General features: G+C 40.8%; 1 protein-coding gene across 1 annotated transcript in view; it reads right to left on the minus strand.

The window, feature by feature from the left end:
* Positions 1 to 648: 648 nt before the first annotated feature.
* The window catches only part of chsy1 (chondroitin sulfate synthase 1), a 56,195-nt gene continuing 35,329 nt past the window's right edge, over positions 649 to 21,514 (minus strand). The window contains exon 3 of the mRNA XM_008282151.1: positions 649 to 3,403. Within this exon, the coding sequence (XP_008280373.1) occupies positions 1,811 to 3,403 (1,593 nt within the window). The 3' untranslated portion in view covers positions 649 to 1,810. The remainder of the gene's footprint in view (positions 3,404 to 21,514) is intronic.

The raw sequence follows: 21,514 nt of genomic DNA on the forward strand, positions 1-21,514 counted from the left end.
AACTTCAGATCTCTGCTCATAGTTTTTTCTTTCTTCTTTGAAACACAGATCACTGAACCATTTATAGGCCTACACTCAGCTGCTTCAAACTTTCCTTCACAATAATACTGTTTCACTTCACTATCTTCTTAAATTCTTTCCATGGACTGATTGTGACGGATCCCCACGGTCACGTTACTAATAAGGCCAAGTGGGCATTCTCTGGGCTCTGAACATCCATAATTCACGTCACTTTTACAGATAAACTGTAAATTAGTTTGGCAGTAGGTACAATTGAAAAGTGGAATGGTCAAGGCCCTGCATTTTACCTGCTGTCCTTGTAGGGATCATCATTCTGGTTGGTGGTAACTGAGAATGTATTGACTGAGAAAAACCACAACAAGAGTAAATTGGAAAAGGAAGTAATTCATCTTGTTTGAGTAAATAAAAGTAATTATTTGTATTGTAGTGCTTAAACAGGCTCATTAACCACATGGAGTGCTACAACATGCAGTTCCTGTCTTTAAAAATGAAATACAATAAAGAAATACTTACTCACTCTGCCCTGTTATGAAGAAATGTTTTGCAATCAAACCTGTATCACAGGAGCAGACAATGTGAACCTTCACATCAGAGCTCAATGGAAACAGCACTGAAGCCACACCTCTGTAGACAGGAATGATCCACAACACTTTATTTCAACATAAAAGGAAGTGATTTATAAAAAGAAAGCAATGTGTGACTTAAACTGGCCAAACAGAGCACTGCTCTAATTTCAACCGACTGGCAAAAAAGGCCAGACTGGCTCCCTCTTCACCCGTCAAAAAGGTCAGGGATTATACAGCCAGTTTCATGTTTGAGCCTGCCACACACACACACACACACACACACAGACACACAGACACACACACGCACGCACGCACGCACACACACAGACACACGCACGCATACACACACACACACAGGCAACATGATGCCTAAAGCAGACTGTGCAAAACTCTTTGGTGATAATGAGTTTAAGAAAGAGGAACATGAAAAAACACTATCCCACAACTGACATGGTTATACAATCTTTCCAATATACATATTTCAACAGTCTGAAAGTAGAAAATAGAGCCTGCAAATTCAATAAATTAGACAGCAAATAATGAATTGCAGATATCAAATCCAGCAGTTGGGTTCACAGAAATTAATAATATAGAAAAATATAAAGAAGAAAAACAGTAACAGTGTTAACTCGTATTACCAAAACCATAAAAGTAAACGGAAAAGAAACCACTGTAAATCAAAGACATAAAATTAAATGGCCCTTAGTGATTACTGACATTGCTGTGATTTGAGTTTTCATTCATGAAATGTCGCTTAGAATCAGTCATTTGTAAACACAATCAGGAGTTGTATTTTGTTTTGAGCACTGATGGTCTCAGAGTCTGTTTTGCTGCACACAGGACATGCTGCCCCCCAGGACGCCACGACTGTGACTGAGGTACACAACAACTTATGCCACCCCTTTTTCAACATATAGCAGGCAAAAGGAGCCTTGGGCCCCTGCTGTAATCAGGCTCACACAATAACATTGGTCAATATTTCTTTTATCAAAAATCATTACATGTACTTCCATACTAGAGCCCAGACTGTATCTATGAATTGTTCGTTTTTCTTATTATGGCATTTCTGTATATTTTCTTTTTAAAAAGACATTTTCAAAAAATATCCATGTAAAGTCTTTTCAGTAAAAAATAAATTAAGTAGTGAAAACAACACGAAGAGGAGGAAGTGAGCACAGAACATGTCCGGGTTCAGTCTACGACAGTCTTCAGCTCAGCTTTTCTCACACTGTCCTAGCTGAGCCGTTATTGCTAGCCAGTCTCCTGAAGCTGAGTTCGTTCTTCTCCAGCCAGAGCTCGGCCAGCTGCTGGGTGGAGCCATGCGATGAGGCTTTGGAGCCCAGGCACATCTTATACTGCTTTGCCTCAAGGTTGGGGTCACATAAGACCGGGTGGTGGACATGCACTATCCCTGTGTCTGTGCTTCTGAACAACTTAATCCCTGACTGGACAAACTTATTATAAAGGTCCACATCCTCTAATCCCCACCCCTGTATGGAGGTATCAAAGCCTCCAGCTCGAACCAAGTCTCCCTTGTACACACAGACAATCCCGAAGCCATAGTTCCTCCACAGGCCTGTCTTGGAGGTGAAGACGTAGTGGTTGTTGCTAGGGACCTTCCCAGCATACACAACCTTAGGATCATACTGGCTGAAGATGATGGGGAAGTAGCTCTGCTCCCCCAGGGCAGCATTGGTCCGACATCGCTTGAGGAAGTCACTGGAGAAGAGCAGATCTACGTCACAGTAGAAGAGCAGTGAATCGTTAGAGAAGTGCAAGGAACCCACTTCCAAAGCCACAGCCCTGGAAAAGGAGCCAGCAACCGGCTTTATTTCTATCTCAGCCCGGGGATACTTCATGTGATACTCCCTCATCAGCTCCACCTGTTTGACTCGTTCGGTGTTGTTTTCTGTGCTGAAGAGCAGGATCAGTAGTTTGACATTCTGGTTGGGGATCAGACAAACTCTTTCAAAGTTAGACATGAAGCGCACAAATATGTCATAGCGCCCTGACAAAGGTACCAAGATGTTGACTTTCTTATCTTTTGGTTCCCTCTGGTCCTGTCCAGAGGTGGTCAGCTTGAAGGGCACCAGCATCTTGAGGGAGTTGGACAGAAATGAGAGAGAGTCTGACTCCTTGTTGATGTGGCTGGCTAGACCTCTGGCATCTATCTCGTCCTCCTCTCTGAACTGGATTTGGCTGAAAGTCTGCTGCAGGTAGGCATGCCTCCTCACAGGAACTGTCATGGTCTTTCCTTTGTGCTTCTTGTATAGCAGCAGCAGATCCAGCACATATTCTGCCCCATATAATGGATTGACCCTTCGGTAGCCATACTGGATTTCTTTGAAATCAATGACCCGACCCCGTGTCTTGGCATTGGCATTGATCATCTCCATCACCTGCATGATGATGTCATCAAGAGCCTGCCTTTGAGAGGAATCCATCCCGCGGCGGGGCGGCTGACTGTCAGAGGATGAGAACAGGTACCTCCCAGTCAGAAACTCCCACTCCAGAACCTCCTCTCGCTGATGTGGATGGAAGCGCATAAATGAAGGAGGCATCCCGAGCTGCAGGTCCTCTCGGCTGGGCTCGGCTGCTCCATAGCGCCCCATCTGGACGATCTCCCGGTGGAGCTGAATGGTTCTGTGTCGCAAGTCTGCAATCTTCCGGCTGAGCATGTAGCTGTGTAGGCGATACTGGTAGGGAGGGTTCTTGTTGGGGTGGAGGGTGATGGCTCGATGGATCTTGCTGCTATGGAGATCTCGAATGTAGCCCTTCTTATTTGGTTCATAGTTCTCATAGAAGAGCTGCTGCATCTGTGGAGACAGGAGATAGATTGCCGTTAGTGCTACTGAAGCAGTGGACATTTAAAACACTAGCACGTCATTATTACATGTCTGCATTCAAATGCAAAATATCTGTTTTGTTTGTCTATATATACACAATTATCTATGACATGACAAATTCAAGTACACAAAAAACAGCAGTATTTTTCCTCAGCTGTTGTCAGAACCACAGTGTTGCAAGAACATAAACACAAAGGTGAAAGTACCAGTCTACTGAGCTACAGGGCTTCCCTGAAACTCCTGTAAAGTATTTTCTACAAGCTACATGAACTAGATGTCCTTGAAAGTAGTTTGGAAAGCAGTGCTGTTTTATAGTCCACTCTTCACATAAAGACCATCAGCATCAAAATATGCATCATACCAGTAGCTAACATATTATTGGCATGTAATTCGAAAATAAGTGGCCAGTGTTCAAATAAGACATTTTTAGTCAACACCTGAGGATAGAGGTTGTATTTTACTCAAGTTGATGGCAATGCTAGTTATCCACAAAAAGTTCTGCCAGTACTAGTAATTTATCAAACGACTGTCGAATAAGCAGAGCACAAACTTGCAGAAATGTGACCACTTTGACCAATATGTCTACAGTCAAACCCCCTAAAATTCCACTGCTTAGGTTCATGTAAATACACTGAATGTAGACAATTATTCTCCTGTTTTCTGCTGAGGCAAACTCCAAATTAAGGATCTCAAGGAGTGTGTTACACTCCACTCCTGTCATAACCAAGAGGTTTATGGGGGGCAGGGGAGATTTTGGAGAGGGAAGTGGAAAACTTAGCATTTCTCTTGTCTGAAAGATCTGAGGTTCTCCTATCAGTGTAAAACTAGAGAACCAAGGAACACCTATTTTTGTGAGCATTAGCTATAAATCCCACAGAACTCTTTAAAACTAAACTGTGATTGGTCCCCTGCTCAGGCACAGTCAAGCAGAGATGTACAAAATTCAAAACTACTTTATTAACAAAATAGCAGGGTTCATTGTCATTTGTCATTTACATGGACAAATCTTGCGTAGACTTCCACTGTCACCTATCTGTATGTCCCACTCAGGCCTGGTACCACTGGTGTTTCATATTATGTCCTGTCAGGCGGAAAGGTAAAAAACGAATGTCAAAAACCTTTCTGCAGCAGGATAACCCCAAATTGGAAGCCATAATTTTTATTCCCTCTGGTCCCAACATCAGCGGCATCAACATCTTTTCTCTAGTCTGGGTGCATTATCTAAAACGGAAGGAGGACAGCAATGTACTGTTTGTTTTTGAGTCAGGGATGTCTTTTATACCTCAGGTAACCAGTGTTTTACAGTCCTGCCTTGCACAACTGAGACAGCTGACCAAGATCAGGTCATTCCTTTCCCCTGCAGAATTGAAAAAAGGTAATCCATGCTTTTATCTCCTCTAGGCTGGATGATTGAAAAGCACTTTATTCTGGTATCGGCAAATAAAACATAAAAAGACTGTAGTTGGTGCAAATCTGTTGCTCTATTCCAGACTCTCAACTGTCATCAATGGTAACTGAACCTTTACTGTTGTGTCCCTAAAGTGTGGAAGTCCTTGTCTGGAGATCTATTCCTAAAGCTCACTTTTATCGTATGGCTTTTCCTTAACTGATTTTACTTGGTGAAACCACTTTATCCTGTTTATGTTACATGTTTAGGATCTTTTTTACCTCTTTTAAACAGTTTTACTAAATGTCTGACTAGACGTGTGTTTATGTGCAGTAAGCACTGTGTACCTTTGTTTTCAAAAGGTGTCACACAACCTATATAGTTATTATTACAAGTGAGTAAATGAGTATTTCTTGCAGACTTGCTGGTTCCCCAAATCACAGGAGTCTTAAAGTGTAACACTGGGACAGCTGTTCTTGAGCTGCCAACAATACCTCAACACTGGTAAAGAAAGCAGGCTTTGTGATGTTGTCACCCAAAAGAAGGTTTTATCAGAAAAGTGACAAACAAACAAACACACAAACAGGAAAAAAAGCAATGACTTTAGGAGGATAGTTGTGGATTGCGGCCTCAAGCCTGATTCCCAGGGAAGGGTTTTAGTGGGAATAAGATAGGTCAGGGATGGGAGCTCACAAAAGTGACACCTAAAGCTGCTAATACATATGACTGCAGAACGTGAATGAGTAACTCTTTGCTTTTCGATGGCCGGAGGGACGGCCTTTACATCTGAAAGCAGATTATTGCGTGTGGAACGACAGAAATTTAAGGATCATATTTAAAACAGAACAGACTGTGTTTCACCGAACAAGGTTTCTGTGGAGACAAGGAATGTGTCATATTGTAGGCTGTTGTGACTTATGTATATGTGACCAAGGTGCTTATTTAAACATGAGACAGACATTAAGTTGCAATCAGCAAAATATAAAGGGGTAAATCTGTGAGTGAGGATTAGATATAGGTGCAACAATTCAAATCTCACAGTTCAATAATACTCAATTGGCTTGAATATGAGGTTAACAATATTGCCGAACCATCAAGGATGGTGTTTTTTTTCTTTCAAAAACAGGATTTCAGCGACTGACAAGGTGTATGACAGACTGAAAAGTTTTTCCATTGCACCAAAGTACTTTTCCAAGTTAGTTCATTTGATCGTGATGCCGAATGAGAGCTCTGTGCGGGCTCAGACTGTATCCAGCAGGGTAATACCAATGGCCATCAGCTGACAGCCAACTGGTCAGGATGTTTTCATGTCTCTCTCCTGTGGCTTCACCATCATTAGCACCTTTCCTAATTATATGACCTCACTGTTGCAACTTATGGCTCATTAGTGCAATTTCATCACAGTTATTAACCTTACAACATCCCTTCACGCTAATCGACCTAAATGGTTCTCAAACAAATGCAAGCCATAGTAAGTTATTCCTAGAAGATGAAGCCTTGCGTACTTTATTTCAAGCACAGCTGTAGGAAGAGTGTCTTAAAGCTGAGGATGTACAGAGTAGCGGCATTTTCTACATTCTGAACTCATGCCCTATTTTGCAATTTTCATGCAAGTGGTCCACATATCAAAATTTAAATGGTTCTACCTGTGCCAATGCTCCACCTCTCCACTAAGTTTAATGACAATTTTTAAAAAAAATTGAGATATCATGTACAGTTATGAGCAAATGTTACAGCCACTTGTAAAGACCATGCACATCATGGCAGTCGAGAGTTTCTAATGACTCCTATATCTTTAACTTTGTTTTATGATGGAATTAATTAAAAACATGCATCTTTGTCACAAAAAACAATCATGAATTTAAGTTCTTTAATAGATTTGCTGCAGGTCTTCTAGAAATGTGGGATCAAAAATATACATACAGCAATTCTAACATTTGTTTAAATGTCCTTTGGCCACTTTCGCCTCAATTAGGTGCGTTTGGTAGCACGGCTGCTGCTCTGCCGGGGATTAATCCGTGGTACAATAAGAAGTGCCTGCCTCTGAGTGGGCCATGCAAATCTAATTGGAAACGGCATTATGTGCCTGTAATTGGATCTTTTGTAACAGAGGTGGTATGTCGAAACTGATTTTTCAACTCAGGGAAGTTCCTCCAATGAAGACAGCTCCACAACAGTATGGCATAGATGTGTGTGATAGAAAGTGATTGTACCAACAACAGCATGATGGAATCAGATAACTTTATCAATATTATGAATTTAACCAGTGAACTGCTGCTAAGTGAGACTCTACAATCCTCAGACAGTCTGTCAAGTCGAGATCTACGCTGTATTTAGTACGCTTCACTGTGTCGGACGAAGACTAATGTCTGACTGCCGTGTATCGGTGGCTAAAAACCGACAGATTCTTAACGGCATTTGATAAAGTGATGCAAATTAAACACTGAAAAGAATGTGCCCAACCATGTTTATCTATATTTGTGAATGCCAAGACTGAAGAAGTGACAAGATAACAGTCTTTGCAAACTCATGCTGGAGTAAACACCACAAACAGACTAAGAGCTGCTCCTACCTTTCCAACAATATGTTCCTGCCGGAAAAATGACCCCAAAAAAACAACAAAACCCCCCATGGTGACAAATGCTTATCTTTCTTCCAAACTGCTCTTCCAGAATATGACTACAGTGTGAGCAAGCATACTGTTCTTAAGAAGAAATGCCCACAGAGCAGGCACTGACATGTTCCTGTCAGTACAACAGAAACAACAGACTTATGCAAATCACCATCACTTTTTCTGTAATGGGAGCAATAACCCACAGCAGTGTCCTGTCTCCATCATTCTTTAGGTTGTTCTGTTTTTTTGTTGTTGTTTGCTTAAAGTTATTTCTACTACCATCGCTGACAATCAACAATTTTGAATTATAATGTAAATTAAGCTCAACATAGAAAACATGCATTATTTATTGACAGTATATAAAAATCATCAGCCGCTTAACTTCTTAATAATTTTCTCTATTTTGCAGTCTACTAGTAACACTTTGGCAGGAAAAGAGAAACTAAGTAATACTATAACTCTAGCTTTCATATCAAACACTTGATATTCATCATTTTTAGAATTCCTATGCCATTAAATATATTAGACTGCTGTCTTAAGACACATTAGACACATACTTTAAGTGATATATGGACCATAATAAATTATATGCTGCATCATCAACCTTCGGTGACTGGAAGGGAAAAATGTGGCAGGAAAAGGTGCACAAGCAACAGGGACGACCACAACATTAAGAGGATTGTCAGGAAAAGTCAATATAAGAATTTGGGTGAAGTTCACAAGGACTGAGGCTGGTGTCAGTGTGTCAAGAGCCACCGAGCACAGACGTCTTCAGGAAGGAAACTACACCTGTCACATTCCTGATGTCAAGACACTCCTGAACCAGAGAGCGTGTGTAGCTGTTCAATGTTAGAGATGTCTGTAATGTATCTTCAATGGCACAGAGGATATATGTTGTTCCTCTGCCTTAGAGTCAGGGTGAAAAAAAGCTTAATCAAGCGTGAAATGCATCGACTATTTTTACTTTCTTTGATATTTTTTCAGCTTTAAATCACTAATCAGAGTTTGATTCATCTTCCATTCAAACTATCACACTTCATAAGGAGATTATCGCCTCGATAAGGGTCATTATCACTTACTGCTGCCACTGTGTATCTTATTAATCAAGCATGGTGAAAGCACTAATAAAGGAGGAATGTGAACAGGCTCTGGTTTGTGTGACATCTGAGGATTGGATGGAACTGGGTGACAGGGAGGAGAAAAGGCCCCTTGTTCCCCCCAGCCAGCCCCTCTATCCAGATGTCTTCTTCAGCACAGGTTCCCATGGAAAGACAGGAGATGTGCACTGTTATATGACTCAGAAGAGCAAGTGAAGGCCACATGAATACAAAGTTCTCTCTGATCTCAGATTTCTCACCCAACCAGAAATCCAACAATAAAGTCTGATCTCTGACAAAATACTAAAATGTAAGTCAAAGTTGACAGAAATGCCATTTTTCTCAAATTCTGACTTGATAATTTTATTATGACTTCCTCCTAGAATCAACATCAGGCTAGCAGAAAATTACAGCACAAGTTATAAAAATAAAAACAACACTTTGTATGTACCATTGACACGTCACCACCTACTTGATACAACAGAGTCAATCTAATTTGGTTTGTAGTACTCAGCATTATTCACGTCACATTTGAAAGTTTTTAGAACGAAAGATATATATATTTTTAAAAAACCCTTTAAAAGACGGCAAAAAAACAAAAATAAGAAACCATCATCTGTCCAAAATGACACCTGTTGAGAGAGAGGTTGTCAGTTGGTGGAGTCAGATCTTTTAACCTTTCTCTCTGCCTTCCAGTGGAGTGACACTAAGGCCCTGTTTACTTGTAGCAAAACAGTGATATTTTCATGCGTTTGGACCGCAGGTTTACACGCAAACGAAGCTACAAGTCACCTATGACGATGATATCTGAAAACTAAGGCCAAAGTGGAGATTTGGAAAAGTCCTGTCTTTATGTTTGAACGTAGACAGGAGAAGACAGTTTGATGTCACAGTATGCGACAAAAGCAGCATCAGCGTCATGCGTGCGACCCATGTTTACAGTTTAGCTACTATCATAGAAATACATGCTGTCAAAGCAGTGCTTGTTTTTACGTTTGCACAAACGCTTTTGGCCTGTTTGCATTTACATTCAGAAATATTCTATTATGTGAAGGAGCAGAGGAGAAGAATCGCTTGCGACCCTCGTGCCATTATCCTTAAAGTAACAGGAAGTAATTTGTGCCATTCCATGTTGTGTTTATTTCCAGGATTCTGATTGGCTAACATGGCTTCATGCTTCTCGTTACACTGCCCCCTCTAGGTTTGACATGCTTGTAGCAGCTGTTAACGACGTGCTTATGCGGTTTTGTGTAAAAGATTGTTTTTTAAAACAGTCTAGTGCGAACAATGTTATTTTTGAAAACATCGACCCATTTTTGTAAATACCCGGCTATGTGTAAACGTGGCCTTAGTGTGCATGTTGATGTACATTTTGCCGTGTAGTGAGAGCACAGCAGGAGATGCATACATTTGCTTTGTAATGTATTTCCATCCTACAACATGCTATGTTGGAGAGGATAACACAACCACAATGACCTTCCACAAGGCAAAAGCAGAAGTAGGCACTTGCTTCACTTCCATGGAGATGAGGCTGCACTTCAACAGATACACTCAGCGTTCAGCCAGTTAGACACTTAACATCTGCTGCCTGAGTAGCCAGAGTTCACAGACTTCACCATTACAAATAGGTGTGACTGCACAGAAGGTCTGGTCAGGTACAAGTCAGCAAAATGATAATAATGGAAAACAAAAACATCTGAGATCTTCTATTACTCCTTCTACTGTTACTATTAAGGACTGAAGGACAAGTACAGCACATTACCTGTGCACATTCTTAGCGTCTTTCCTTTTATCCCATCCTTGTATCTCAATCTGACAAAGCGCACGCCTTTGCATCTAGTGTACAACCAATTATCACTTCTACCCTGCATTGTACAGTCTACAAATAAAGGACGATTTCCGTTTATTACACCATAGGTCTTATTTTTGTAGTTCTGTTCATATTTTTTGTTCATTTATGCCAACATTGCAACCAGTGTAATTACTGAGATTTGAAAACATTGTGACTTCGCTGCAATGAAGTCAGGGAGGTCAAGTCCCCAATGACAGTAGGCAAAGCTGAGAGCAAGATGTATTTTAACCCTAACTTCATAATACTAATGTTGAGGAAACAAACAAACAAACCAAAAAACTAGTTGTAATAACCTTGAGTATAACTTAACGCCCACTGTTTAGAGGTTTCTGTCTCCTTTGGACAACCCTTCAAATGCTGCCCTGTTCCGAAAAAAGACCGCAACAAAAAAATCTTTTCAGTTGCTATTGTGTAACCAATTAAATCAATGAGGAATTGAGACAATTACTGCTATAAGGTGACTGTTCAGGGGGAAGGGTCAGTTCAGTGTCAATGTATCTGATAGAGACATTAGCAAAACATTTTATGCACAAAGCCAAAATGATGAAAGAAGCCAGTCACTTTCATCATGCCGTAAAATAGACTGTTCTCACCCCGATCAAGACAAACACCAAAAATACAACACAAACTCGAGGCAAACACACTTTAATTTTGTACGTAAGAAACCATAGTCATTTATTTAGTTATGACTCTCTGTGTTTGTCTCCTTAAGGACAAATACAGAGTTCTTGCAGGCGTGGTCGCTGGCTTTGTTAGCGAGCTCTTTGCTATGAACTGGGTCTTCAGGCTGACCCTGAATCTATTACCCTGTGCAAACATTTATGTGGACCTAAATGACAAGAAAAAAAGAACAAGCTGGTGTGGTGATAGTAAGAGGATGGACGCCTCGCCTTTCAGAGGGCCTGTCTTTTGTCCAGAGGCTTCCATTCAGCCTTCCTCTAAAACTACTAGGTTTTTTTTTTAAAAAAAAAGTATTTTCTTCTGAGACTGATTTCATATATGTATCACACAGCAACATGTTCATTTAACCTAATATGAACTTCAGATGATCAGGGATTCAATATGAATACTTGCAACACAATGTATGTAATAGTTAAACGTACCAATAGTTCAGCTTCATCCAAAGAAGTGGCTAAAATACTGCAGTTACACACTCGAGTCCCTTGTTATTCTAAGAAAAAGGCAACAGATGACTACTTGATTGCTGTCTGTCTGCCTGCAGAGGGGACCATGGGTGGATCCACAACTCTGTGACATCAAGGCCAAGGCTTAAATTAAAACCTTACAGAAAAGTGAAAGAAAAAAGCGACCCAATATTGGTCATTTTTTCCTTTTTTTTTTTTTTTATTGTTGAACGTAATTATAGCCGTGTGGTGGGTAGCAGCATACTTGTGGAGTCGTGGTGGTCCAAGAAGCTACCATTTAGTGAGCGCCGCCCAAGGAAGCTGGATGAACAGGAACTAGGTTGTGGGTGTAAGAAAGCTTGGAGTCAACTCTTTCAACACACAAATCAGCAACTGAAAGTGAGTGTGTTGATGCAAGCCTATAATCTGCACATAAGTCCCTGCCCTAAACAATCCCTCCATGCAAAAGCAAATCTCTCTTTGAAGTCCACTTTCTTTAACCTGCCATATATATATATATACAGTGTGGGGTAAATGAGGTGAGGAAGCGAGGTAATTAAGGAAGCATTTCTTGATTACTTCTCTGATTAAGGTGTGGTTAAGTTGAAGCAACTAAAAATACTTGGTGACAGTTTAGGAAACGTTGTGTCCATAATTGGAAGAAACTAACACGGTGAAGTGTGATGTAAACTGTAATAGTCACAAAACAGGTTTGATGCTATTGTAACATTACATAATTTTGTTTGCTTCATTATTCACACAGCTATCAAAGGCTGCTTATAACAGACACGCACACATACTATACGCCATGATCAGTGCTATTGTTTTCTGATGAAGGCAGAATCATCTTATCTAACTATCCAATAACAATTACAAAGTTATTGACATTACATACAGATCCAGCTGCAGAATGTCAATAATATTTTTAACCCTTTCTTTGACTAGCAGTGCTTATATGCAGTATCATCCCATCTGTGTACTGAAATCTTCCTCTGACTGAGATGAGTAAGTACAGTATAACAGTAAGTTTTATTAAAAAAAAACACAATAAAAGGTGTATTAGTTTTCATTAGATTTTTGAAAAGTAAATTGTGTTTCCATTTCTTTTCGTGTGTTAAATAGCTGCTTTCTTCTGCGAGCAAACTCTGCAAATGTACAAAGCCTGAAGTCCACACCAAAGAGAAGACCATCCTCCCTACCTGCCTGAAACAGCTCATCCAGGCTGTTCTTCTGTTACATGTGTACATCACTATGTAACATTTGCATAGCCCCTGCCTAGCGTTTAGCTTAGCCACACCCTCAAACAAAGAATGAGCAGCTGCCTGAAAGCCCACCAGTATTTTCTCACCATGGCTGCTTCGGTTGGGGCTATGTCTCTTTGCCTCAGAGATCTGGGGTTACGGTATGTAATCCATGTTACCTAATTTTTGTAGGGGCAGCTGACTGATCAATGTAGCCTGGGCTTTTCATGTGGGGGTCTTTAAAGAGACAGGAGCTAAAACTGAGCATTTCAAAGGATGAGAAAAAGCACAGCAGTAACCACAAAGAAAACTTGTCTTTTGAACTTTCCAGAATGTATTCTTATGGACCCCAAATATAAAGTTAGAAGCCTGGAAATATGCACAATATGGGCTCTCTGTGCTTGTTTTTTTCTCAAGGTTGAATAGCCTTTGGTTCTGTATATCAAATGCTAAATTGCTTTGGGTTTCCATATGTACCTGCACACACCTGAGGTTGTCAAAATACTTGAAATGCATATTGTAATAGAACAGTCTAATACCAGAGTTTTTGAAACCAATTTCCTGCCAACAGCTTTAGGAAGGCTGCTAAAAACAAGTTTTGCAGACAAGTAACCTCATTTCAAACCCAATTTGGATTGGTTAAGTTTGGCTCTCTCCTCCTCTGATCAGCTGAGTTGAGCTGCTCTCATACATGTACCCACAATGAGGCCAGCATGGTCTGCATAATATTTTCATTCTCATAAAAAAAACAACAACTAAGAAGCACTGTGCCTTAACAACACCACAATGCCTGGTATCTGTTACAAACAAGCAACTGAAGTAGCTGTCTCAATAAATTTACAAATGACAACCTAACAAGACAACTGATGACAGTGCTTCTCAGAGGAGCCCGCTCTCACTCAAAGAAAGGAAAAAACAAATCCTTTTACTATGTGCACTACAGCGAAAAAACATCATAGAAATCTGTGCTGATCACATAGGCGACAACATCTTTACTACAGATTCACAGCAAGAAGGTTCTGGTTTGAACCTGCTGGTGGGCCGGTGTCTTTCTGTATGAAGTTTGTATGTTCTCTCCTCGGCCTGCATGGGTTTTCATCTGAGTGGTCCTCCCACAGACCAAAAACATGCATGGCAGGTTAACTTGTGAGTCTAAGTTGACCTGTCTCGGATGATACTGTCAGTTGGAATAGGCTCCAGCCCATTAAACCCTCTAAAAGATAAAACAGGTACAGCCAATGGAGGGATGAATAAATTAGTTTGTCTTTTAACCAAAAGTTGATGAGACTCCCTGCTAGAAAAGAGACAGTTGCCACAATATTAATCTTACAATCAATATTAATCCTAATAATGTTCAATCAAGACTGTGGATGATGTGCTTACACACATTAACACGTGTAACCCAAGCTATGGGTTAGCAGCACTTGGTCCTTCCCACACAGATACTTCAATGAACTGCAGTCCACACAATACCATTACTCTCACCCTTTCACCGGTGGATGAATAGGAGGCAGAGGTGCTGATGGGTATAAAGAGGACAGAATGCCTTTAAAACTGTGAAGTAGTGAGGAGGAGCTGGCTCTTGAGTTCCAGGAGTGTTTGAGGAATTCAGCTGTGGAGCTGAAACATGCATACAGACCAACAGTCCCACTCACAAACCCTGTAGCCTGCCCAGGAGGGGATGGTGGGAGTGGGGTCCTAATTACAACCCTGTACCTGTTTGATCCCACCGACAGCATAGACACCCAACCCTCAAGTAAACAAGGCAACATCTGTATGCTGATGGTTATTGCTCAGCATCCAGATGTCACACGCAGCTGGCCTAGCAAATTATCTGGGTTCACTACAGATTCCTCCGAGCAACCTTGTGACAGCCACTGACTGCTGACAGTGAAGGGAAATATGGATTTTCACAATATATCACCTTGTTGCTTAACGCGGAATCTGGAGGACAGTAGTGGTTTTGAGCAAATCTGAAGAAAAATGTCTTTTAAGGACCTCCTCTGATAAAAAAAATCCAGTTTTATTACCTTCTTAACATAATCATGTGGTATGTTTTTTTATGTACTGAGAGCAAAACATGAGCAAAATAGGCGGTCTGTGCATGGCTGAGCATTTTCACTTTGAAACTGCAGTGTGCCAACGACAGTCCCAAAAACAAAGATTGAGACTTTTGGGGTTTTATACATAGCAAACATTAGCTACCAGTCCTGTCAACTTGCATGGTGGGGTTTTCCATGTCATTATTCCTCTCTCGGCTCGCCTGAATTACTCCAGTATTACAACTTGACATTGTGTAGTGTATTTTTTGCTTTGTTTGAGCAGAGTTGTACATGATTCAGATTCAAGATCTGAATCATGTACAACTCTGGTGTGCTTGAAGTGGCAACAGTGTAGAGTTAAATCTAAGCCATTCTAAAGCAGGAGGCAATAACTCTGAAACACAGAGAGGAGTTTTTAAGGTTTTCATCAACAATAGCCTTCCAACTGCTCTGGCCAAAATGAGTGGTTGTTTGGGTCGGTGGTGGGGTTGCAGGGCGATGATTCACGTTTAGCGGAGGTAGCTTTTCAACTTCTGTAACCTGGTTTAGTGTTGTCAAAAATATTGATTTTTCCAGATATTTTTATTCTGAATGTTCAAAAAGGTTTTGATTCTCATTTTCTGCAGTACTGATTCGGGCTGGACCTGAACATCCGAATATCTGAATATTCGGTCGGTGTGGTGCTATCAGGATATGAATTTTGAGATCTGAATATTCACCATACCATACTAAAAACTTCTGATTATGTATTTCTGTGGCGAATGTCTGCATATGGCCTATAAAAATAGAATTATCTCCACTCAGTATTCAGTATTGTGACAAGACTGAATGGAATCATGCACAAATCTAAAGTCTTAGCTTGTGAACCTAAAGTACGACCAGTGCTCTTTGCCATAACTCCTGATGTTAAAGCTGTATAAACGGACAATGGATTCTAAACACGTGCAATCAGGACACATGTGATCACTTCTTAAAACAAGTAGGCCACTCTTGCATGTCACTGCAATTCTAGCAAGTAAATGATTCCACTGTGAAAAAAAGAGAGTCGCCCTAAAGCTAGTGTTATAATTTGCGCATCTGGAAGTACACAAGGGCCCACCATTGGTTAATTTTAATCATCCCTAAGTCAGCAAGAGTGTGCAAAGATCCTTCTGCATGCATCCACATACAGCTCCAAATTTGTGTACATGCAGCGACTACACTACAAGGGCAGTAGTGTACATGTGGGGAATACATGGACACAGCTTACTGCACATGTCTGAAAAGGAGTGCTGTCAGTGGACTCAAGCAGACTGGAAAAGTAGTAATACAAACTATGCCTCAGTGGGTGTTCGCAGTTGTCCATGATTGCGTCTGCAAGGGAGTATAATCAAGGCTTAACAGTAGCAGTGCACAGAGAAAGAGAGGAGGCCAAGCCAACGCTGTTACATCAGAGTCCAGGTGAAGAGCAGCAGGGTGCCCACTGATGGATTGCTGTGGGGGGATGGGCTGGATTGTGCTACCACTAACTGGATTTCCAGAGCTTTGCACGATCTAGATGGTGACATACAGAAAACGAGCCAAATCCCGCCACACATACACACAGACACACACACAAAACACCCAGCTGCAGTTGTAATAGTACATGATTTGCTTCCGTCTTGATTTGCTCAAATGGATTGGCTGAGTTTGCCAGGGCTTGATACAGTCTTGTCACACTACGTCATCACAAGTTCCCAGCATCAAGTCAAGAGCCAGTTCTAATCAGAAAGCCTGAGCAGCATGATTGTCAGTGAGCTAAACCAAGCTACTCAGATGAAACTTACTATATTTGCATGAGAAGCCAGAGCTTGGAGATCCTGCAGTCTCATTTAGAATGCCTGTTTAGCACCATTATGGACTTAGCACCACTGAACAAAATTTGGTGTATCAGCTTAAAAATGTGAGCCACATTATTTAACTCAAGTTCTGTTGCGCCGTTGTCTCTAACAAGCCAAGCCATTTGCAAAGGACTCACTGTGGCGTGTTTCTTAAAGTTTAACTGCACTGTGATGGGTGGGTCTGGTGTTATCTCTGCTTATTAAAGTATGCGCTGTCATCATGCCAAGATCTAAAGAGCTGTCTCAAATCTTCACAACAAAAGTTGTGGATGGCTACAAGTCTGACGGGTAATTTAAAAAGATAAATGGTCTGCACTTATATAACGCATTTCTACTTTAGTGGTGCTCAAAGCGCTTTACTGTGTGTTTCTCATTTACCCATTCACACACCACTGCCAGCCACTGAAAGCAACACCTTGACTGTGAAGATGGGGGACTGAACCGGCAACCTTGTGATTAGGGGGCAACCCACTTTACCACCTAAGCCACAGCCAACCAAAAACATCTCTGAAGTATTTAAAACACAACAGTTCACTGTAAGGAAAATGGTGAAGATTGTGTTGTGGACTAGCTGCCCCAGTGAATTCAGCCCAAGAACAAAGCACTTGATGTGAAAGAGATCTCAAGGAACCCCAAACAGGATCTGCAGGTGCATGTGTCAACGATCAAAGACTGCACAAAGGCAGAAGAAAAGTTTTGAAGCATGTTCTGTTCTGAACTTGAGATTTTAGGAACAAACAATAACTATTAATTAGTTGGGGTGTAATGGTACATGCATTCATCCGGCACAAATTCCCTCAGCTCTGTAAGCTCTGTGAGCCAAACAATTACTGTCAGAAGTCTATTTACTCGTATGTCTACATGTTCTCATGGAACTAAAATTCCAGAATTCAACCCCCACCTGGAACATTTAGGCTGGGTCCTTAGGTGCCATCTCTCAGCTGTAGCACACCAATAGGGCTAGCCTTGACAGCTGTGACAGTTCCATTCAGCATGTATGATGTTTTAACTCACTCCACGAGTTTTCATCAGCCAGAATCTCTGACTTTTCTGCTCACACTATACAGGTCAATCACGCTGAGAATACATACCAAGCCCCTGGTCATTTTTTCTGGTGAAAATGACCATTTTTGCTTTTTTTTTTTTTTTTTTAAACAAGACAGCTGTGTCCTCAGTGATTACAAAAAGGCAGCATTACTTTGTGCAATTTTTGAATTTGCTGAAAATGCAATGCTTGGTTAAATAGTTAATTCAAGATTACCATGAATTTGTTGCACTTCTCTAAATGTGGATTTTTTTTTAAAATTGATTGTATACTCAAGAGTAAACAGCACAGTCTTGACAGTATGCTGCACTATGCAGTCAGCACCATGTTCCTGACCAGGTCCATACCAAACAGGCTGAATCCCAACTAGCTCAAACAAATATATTTCAGCTTCATGTGTCCAAGAATGGTGCAGTTCATCAGCTTTCTTTTCTTTCATATTTTCATGACATAGTCAGGTTAATTTTACCTGTTCAGGCAGTTTCTAACCATATGGCGCAATGTTGCATCAGATACTGTGGGCAGGTGTTCACAGGTTCTTAAATAACCTTATTCATGCACTTAGCTTAATTGGAAATTGGATGTGTCATCACTTGGCCATAAGTAAACATACTTCCCCTGAAGTGATCTCAGATAGAACCTGTTTTTAACTATACATTAGATCAAAGACACAACATTTAAACTTTAAACATACAATTATTGCAAGATGATTTTGAATCACCATACATTTTAGTTGCACTGGGATGTGCTTCATTTTTATATACATAATAATAATAACAATAACAATAAAAATAACAATAATAATAATAAGAAGAAGAAGAAGAAGAAGAAGAAGAGCTGACAAGCCACTGCTCCTACAGCTACTACTGTCACCAAGTGTCCATCCTAAACTCACTGATTCTATGAATGAAAAGCAAAAAAGTGCAAAGCTGGGATGCCTTGGTTTTTTGAAACAAAATCAAGTGTTAACTTTGAGGATATGCCTCGTCATAACCTGTGGATTTGGTGAGACCAGTATTTCCACTGAGGGAAGCAGAAAGAGAGGAGTGAGAATATGGAAAGAATGAGGTCACTTCTACACAGCCTGCACAGGTCGGAGAGAAAGCAGAGCAGGTATTTGAGGAAGCAATGGCTGAATTAATTTGGCAAGCTATTTGGTAAGTCATTATAGATTTCATTATCAAATGTTCAGGCAACCAAACCTATTGTGAATCAGGAAAGATGCATACTCTCTATCTCTTTAGCAAATATGAAGGCAGGCAGCCTGGGGTAGCCGCAGTCCCTGTGTTGGACTTGTAAGCAGCTAAGTGCTGTCAAGACTGCTGTCTGTGATTATTAAATTACAGCTCATACTGACGAGTCAGTCGCTGAAGATATTTGAGGATACGTTATAGAGCTGTTGAAGGAGCTGTATGGTGACTCACGTCTCAACAAAATGCTATATTAACACAGAAAACCTACAAGCCAACAGAACTACTGCTACTCAGACATGCAACAATCACACCAACTTGGAAATTACCACATTAGATGATTGTATGCTGTCATTACACTGACAGTCTTTAACTGTCTGAATCTTAGAAGCATGACTCCAATATCCTCTGCTCACTCCAGATGGGCACAGCTGTTGGTGCAGTCTGCACGGAGATAGTGAATCATGTATTCAGACCCAGCTAGACTAAGGCAACCAAGGGTTATTTCCCTGAATATGATGGTTGGATATCTTGGTGGCTTGTAGAGTATGTGAAGATGCCAAGGTAGCAACATGCTGAAATCTTAATGAGTGATCCTTGCATGGTCTGCTGCTAGACCTATTACCATATAAAAGTGGAATCATCAAAGGAGATTTCCTGTCACCGGCATTACACTAACACCACTGAGCACACCACTGAACAACAGTCACTGTAGGTATGAATCACAAAATGGCAAACTGAACCATCTTTCTTACATGGACGACCCAAAGATGTTTGCCAAAGGTAACAATCAACAGACAGGTCTACTCATCATCGTCAAGACCTTCTGTGATAACACAGAAACAGACTTTGGACTTGACAAATGCTCTAAAGCCACCTTTAAAAAACAACAATCAACCTTGATATTAACACCATTATTAAGGACCTAGACCAAGATGGCACATACAAATACTTAAGGGTGAATGAAGGAGATGGCACACATGACACTCAGTCATGAAAAGAAAGATCCATATGGAGTATTACCGTGTGTACAAGTGTGAGAATGATACTTAGAAGTGAACTCAGCCAACAAGTCTGAAGCTATCAACATTCTAGCCATACACAATGGGACGTACAGCTTTATCATCATAACATGGAAACTGAGCGACTTTATGAAGCTAGACAACAAGACAACAAGACCAGGAAAATGCTGACCATGCACTCCTTAAAGCAGCTATTGACAGGCTGTACTTACCAAGAAGTGAATAGGGGGAAAGGGCCTGGTCCAGCCTGAACAGACCTTCAAGATTGCCATCATAGACCTAGTTACATATCTAAAAACCACTGATGAGCCCCTCCTCCAACTGATGAAACACCTCGGAGGGAGAAAAATACCAACTACATCAAGAAGGAAGCTGCAAAAGTCGAAGAAGAACTGAGAGTCCCAAAAATTCCACCAACAGAAAATATGGCAACAACATCATGATAAGGCATACGCACACAGAGTAAAAACAAAGGCAAAAAGACACAGGTAACAACAGCTGCATAACAACTGGGAAAATAAGCAACGAATGGGAAATACAGAAGAGCAAAAGACACAGATGTTGACAAACAAAAACACATGAATGGCTCAAAACCACCAGGCTGAGACAGAGAACCTCATCATTGCTGCCAAGACCAGAATGTAGCCACAAGACCCTACAAGCACTGCACCGTTAAAGATGGTACAGAGCCTCGATACAGGACACACGGTAATCACAACGAAAACAAAAAACATTAAGTATTGTTTGGACCCTGCTCTGTAGGTTGAACAAAGCTTCACTTTTGTTGCCCTAAGTTTCTACTTTGGGGCCTGCATTTTCAATATGATCTTTGTTTTTGATTGCTTATAAGAGAAAACACTGTTTAACTTGGAAATAATGCAAATATTAAGAGGTGACACAGCTTTGAATCATTTGAACATTTAAGTGATATTGTATGGGGGCTACACTCACTTCTATTGTACACTGGTATTACTATTAACTCCCCCCTAAAAAAAAACCTAAAAAAAAAACCCCAAAACGTATAATTACAAAATACAAAAAAACAAACTTTAGTAGCAGTCTTAAAGATTTTTGCATTGTAAATAAATTCCAAAACTGTCAAGATTTTTCATCCTCTTGCAAATCATAGACAGTTACAGTGATGATGGTTTTCATTACAGTAATTATACCAACATAGAAATTAATGTGGCACTGATTGACTGATGTGGAAATATTACACATACCACCATAAGGCATGCTAAAGGACAATCGTCCTCCTGTCTCTGGGCTCTGATCCCTTCCACTCTCTGAGGCATCCTCACCCCTCCCCTCCAGTCATTCCTCCAGTAGCAACTTGAGCCCTCCACCCAGCTCCAACCAGCTACAACTCACAGACAAAGGCTGCTTTCTAGTCCCACAGCCTTACACTCGGCATAAGAAGCAAAGAATTCCTTCTCCTTCAAGTACATATTGACTCTCAACCATTATAATTTACATTTCCCTGAATCTTATTATGTCCAGTGACACCCTGGCCTCTCAACATTGGGGAATGAGAAAGGAAAATAGGGAAGGGAACCAAACAAACACAAACTCACAAAAAACAACATTCAACAAAGTTGTCACCCACCA

The sequence above is a fragment of the Stegastes partitus genome, unplaced genomic scaffold (genome assembly GCF_000690725.1).
Source record: "Stegastes partitus isolate 25-593 unplaced genomic scaffold, Stegastes_partitus-1.0.2 Scaffold260, whole genome shotgun sequence".
NCBI lineage: Eukaryota > Metazoa > Chordata > Actinopteri > Pomacentridae > Stegastes > Stegastes partitus.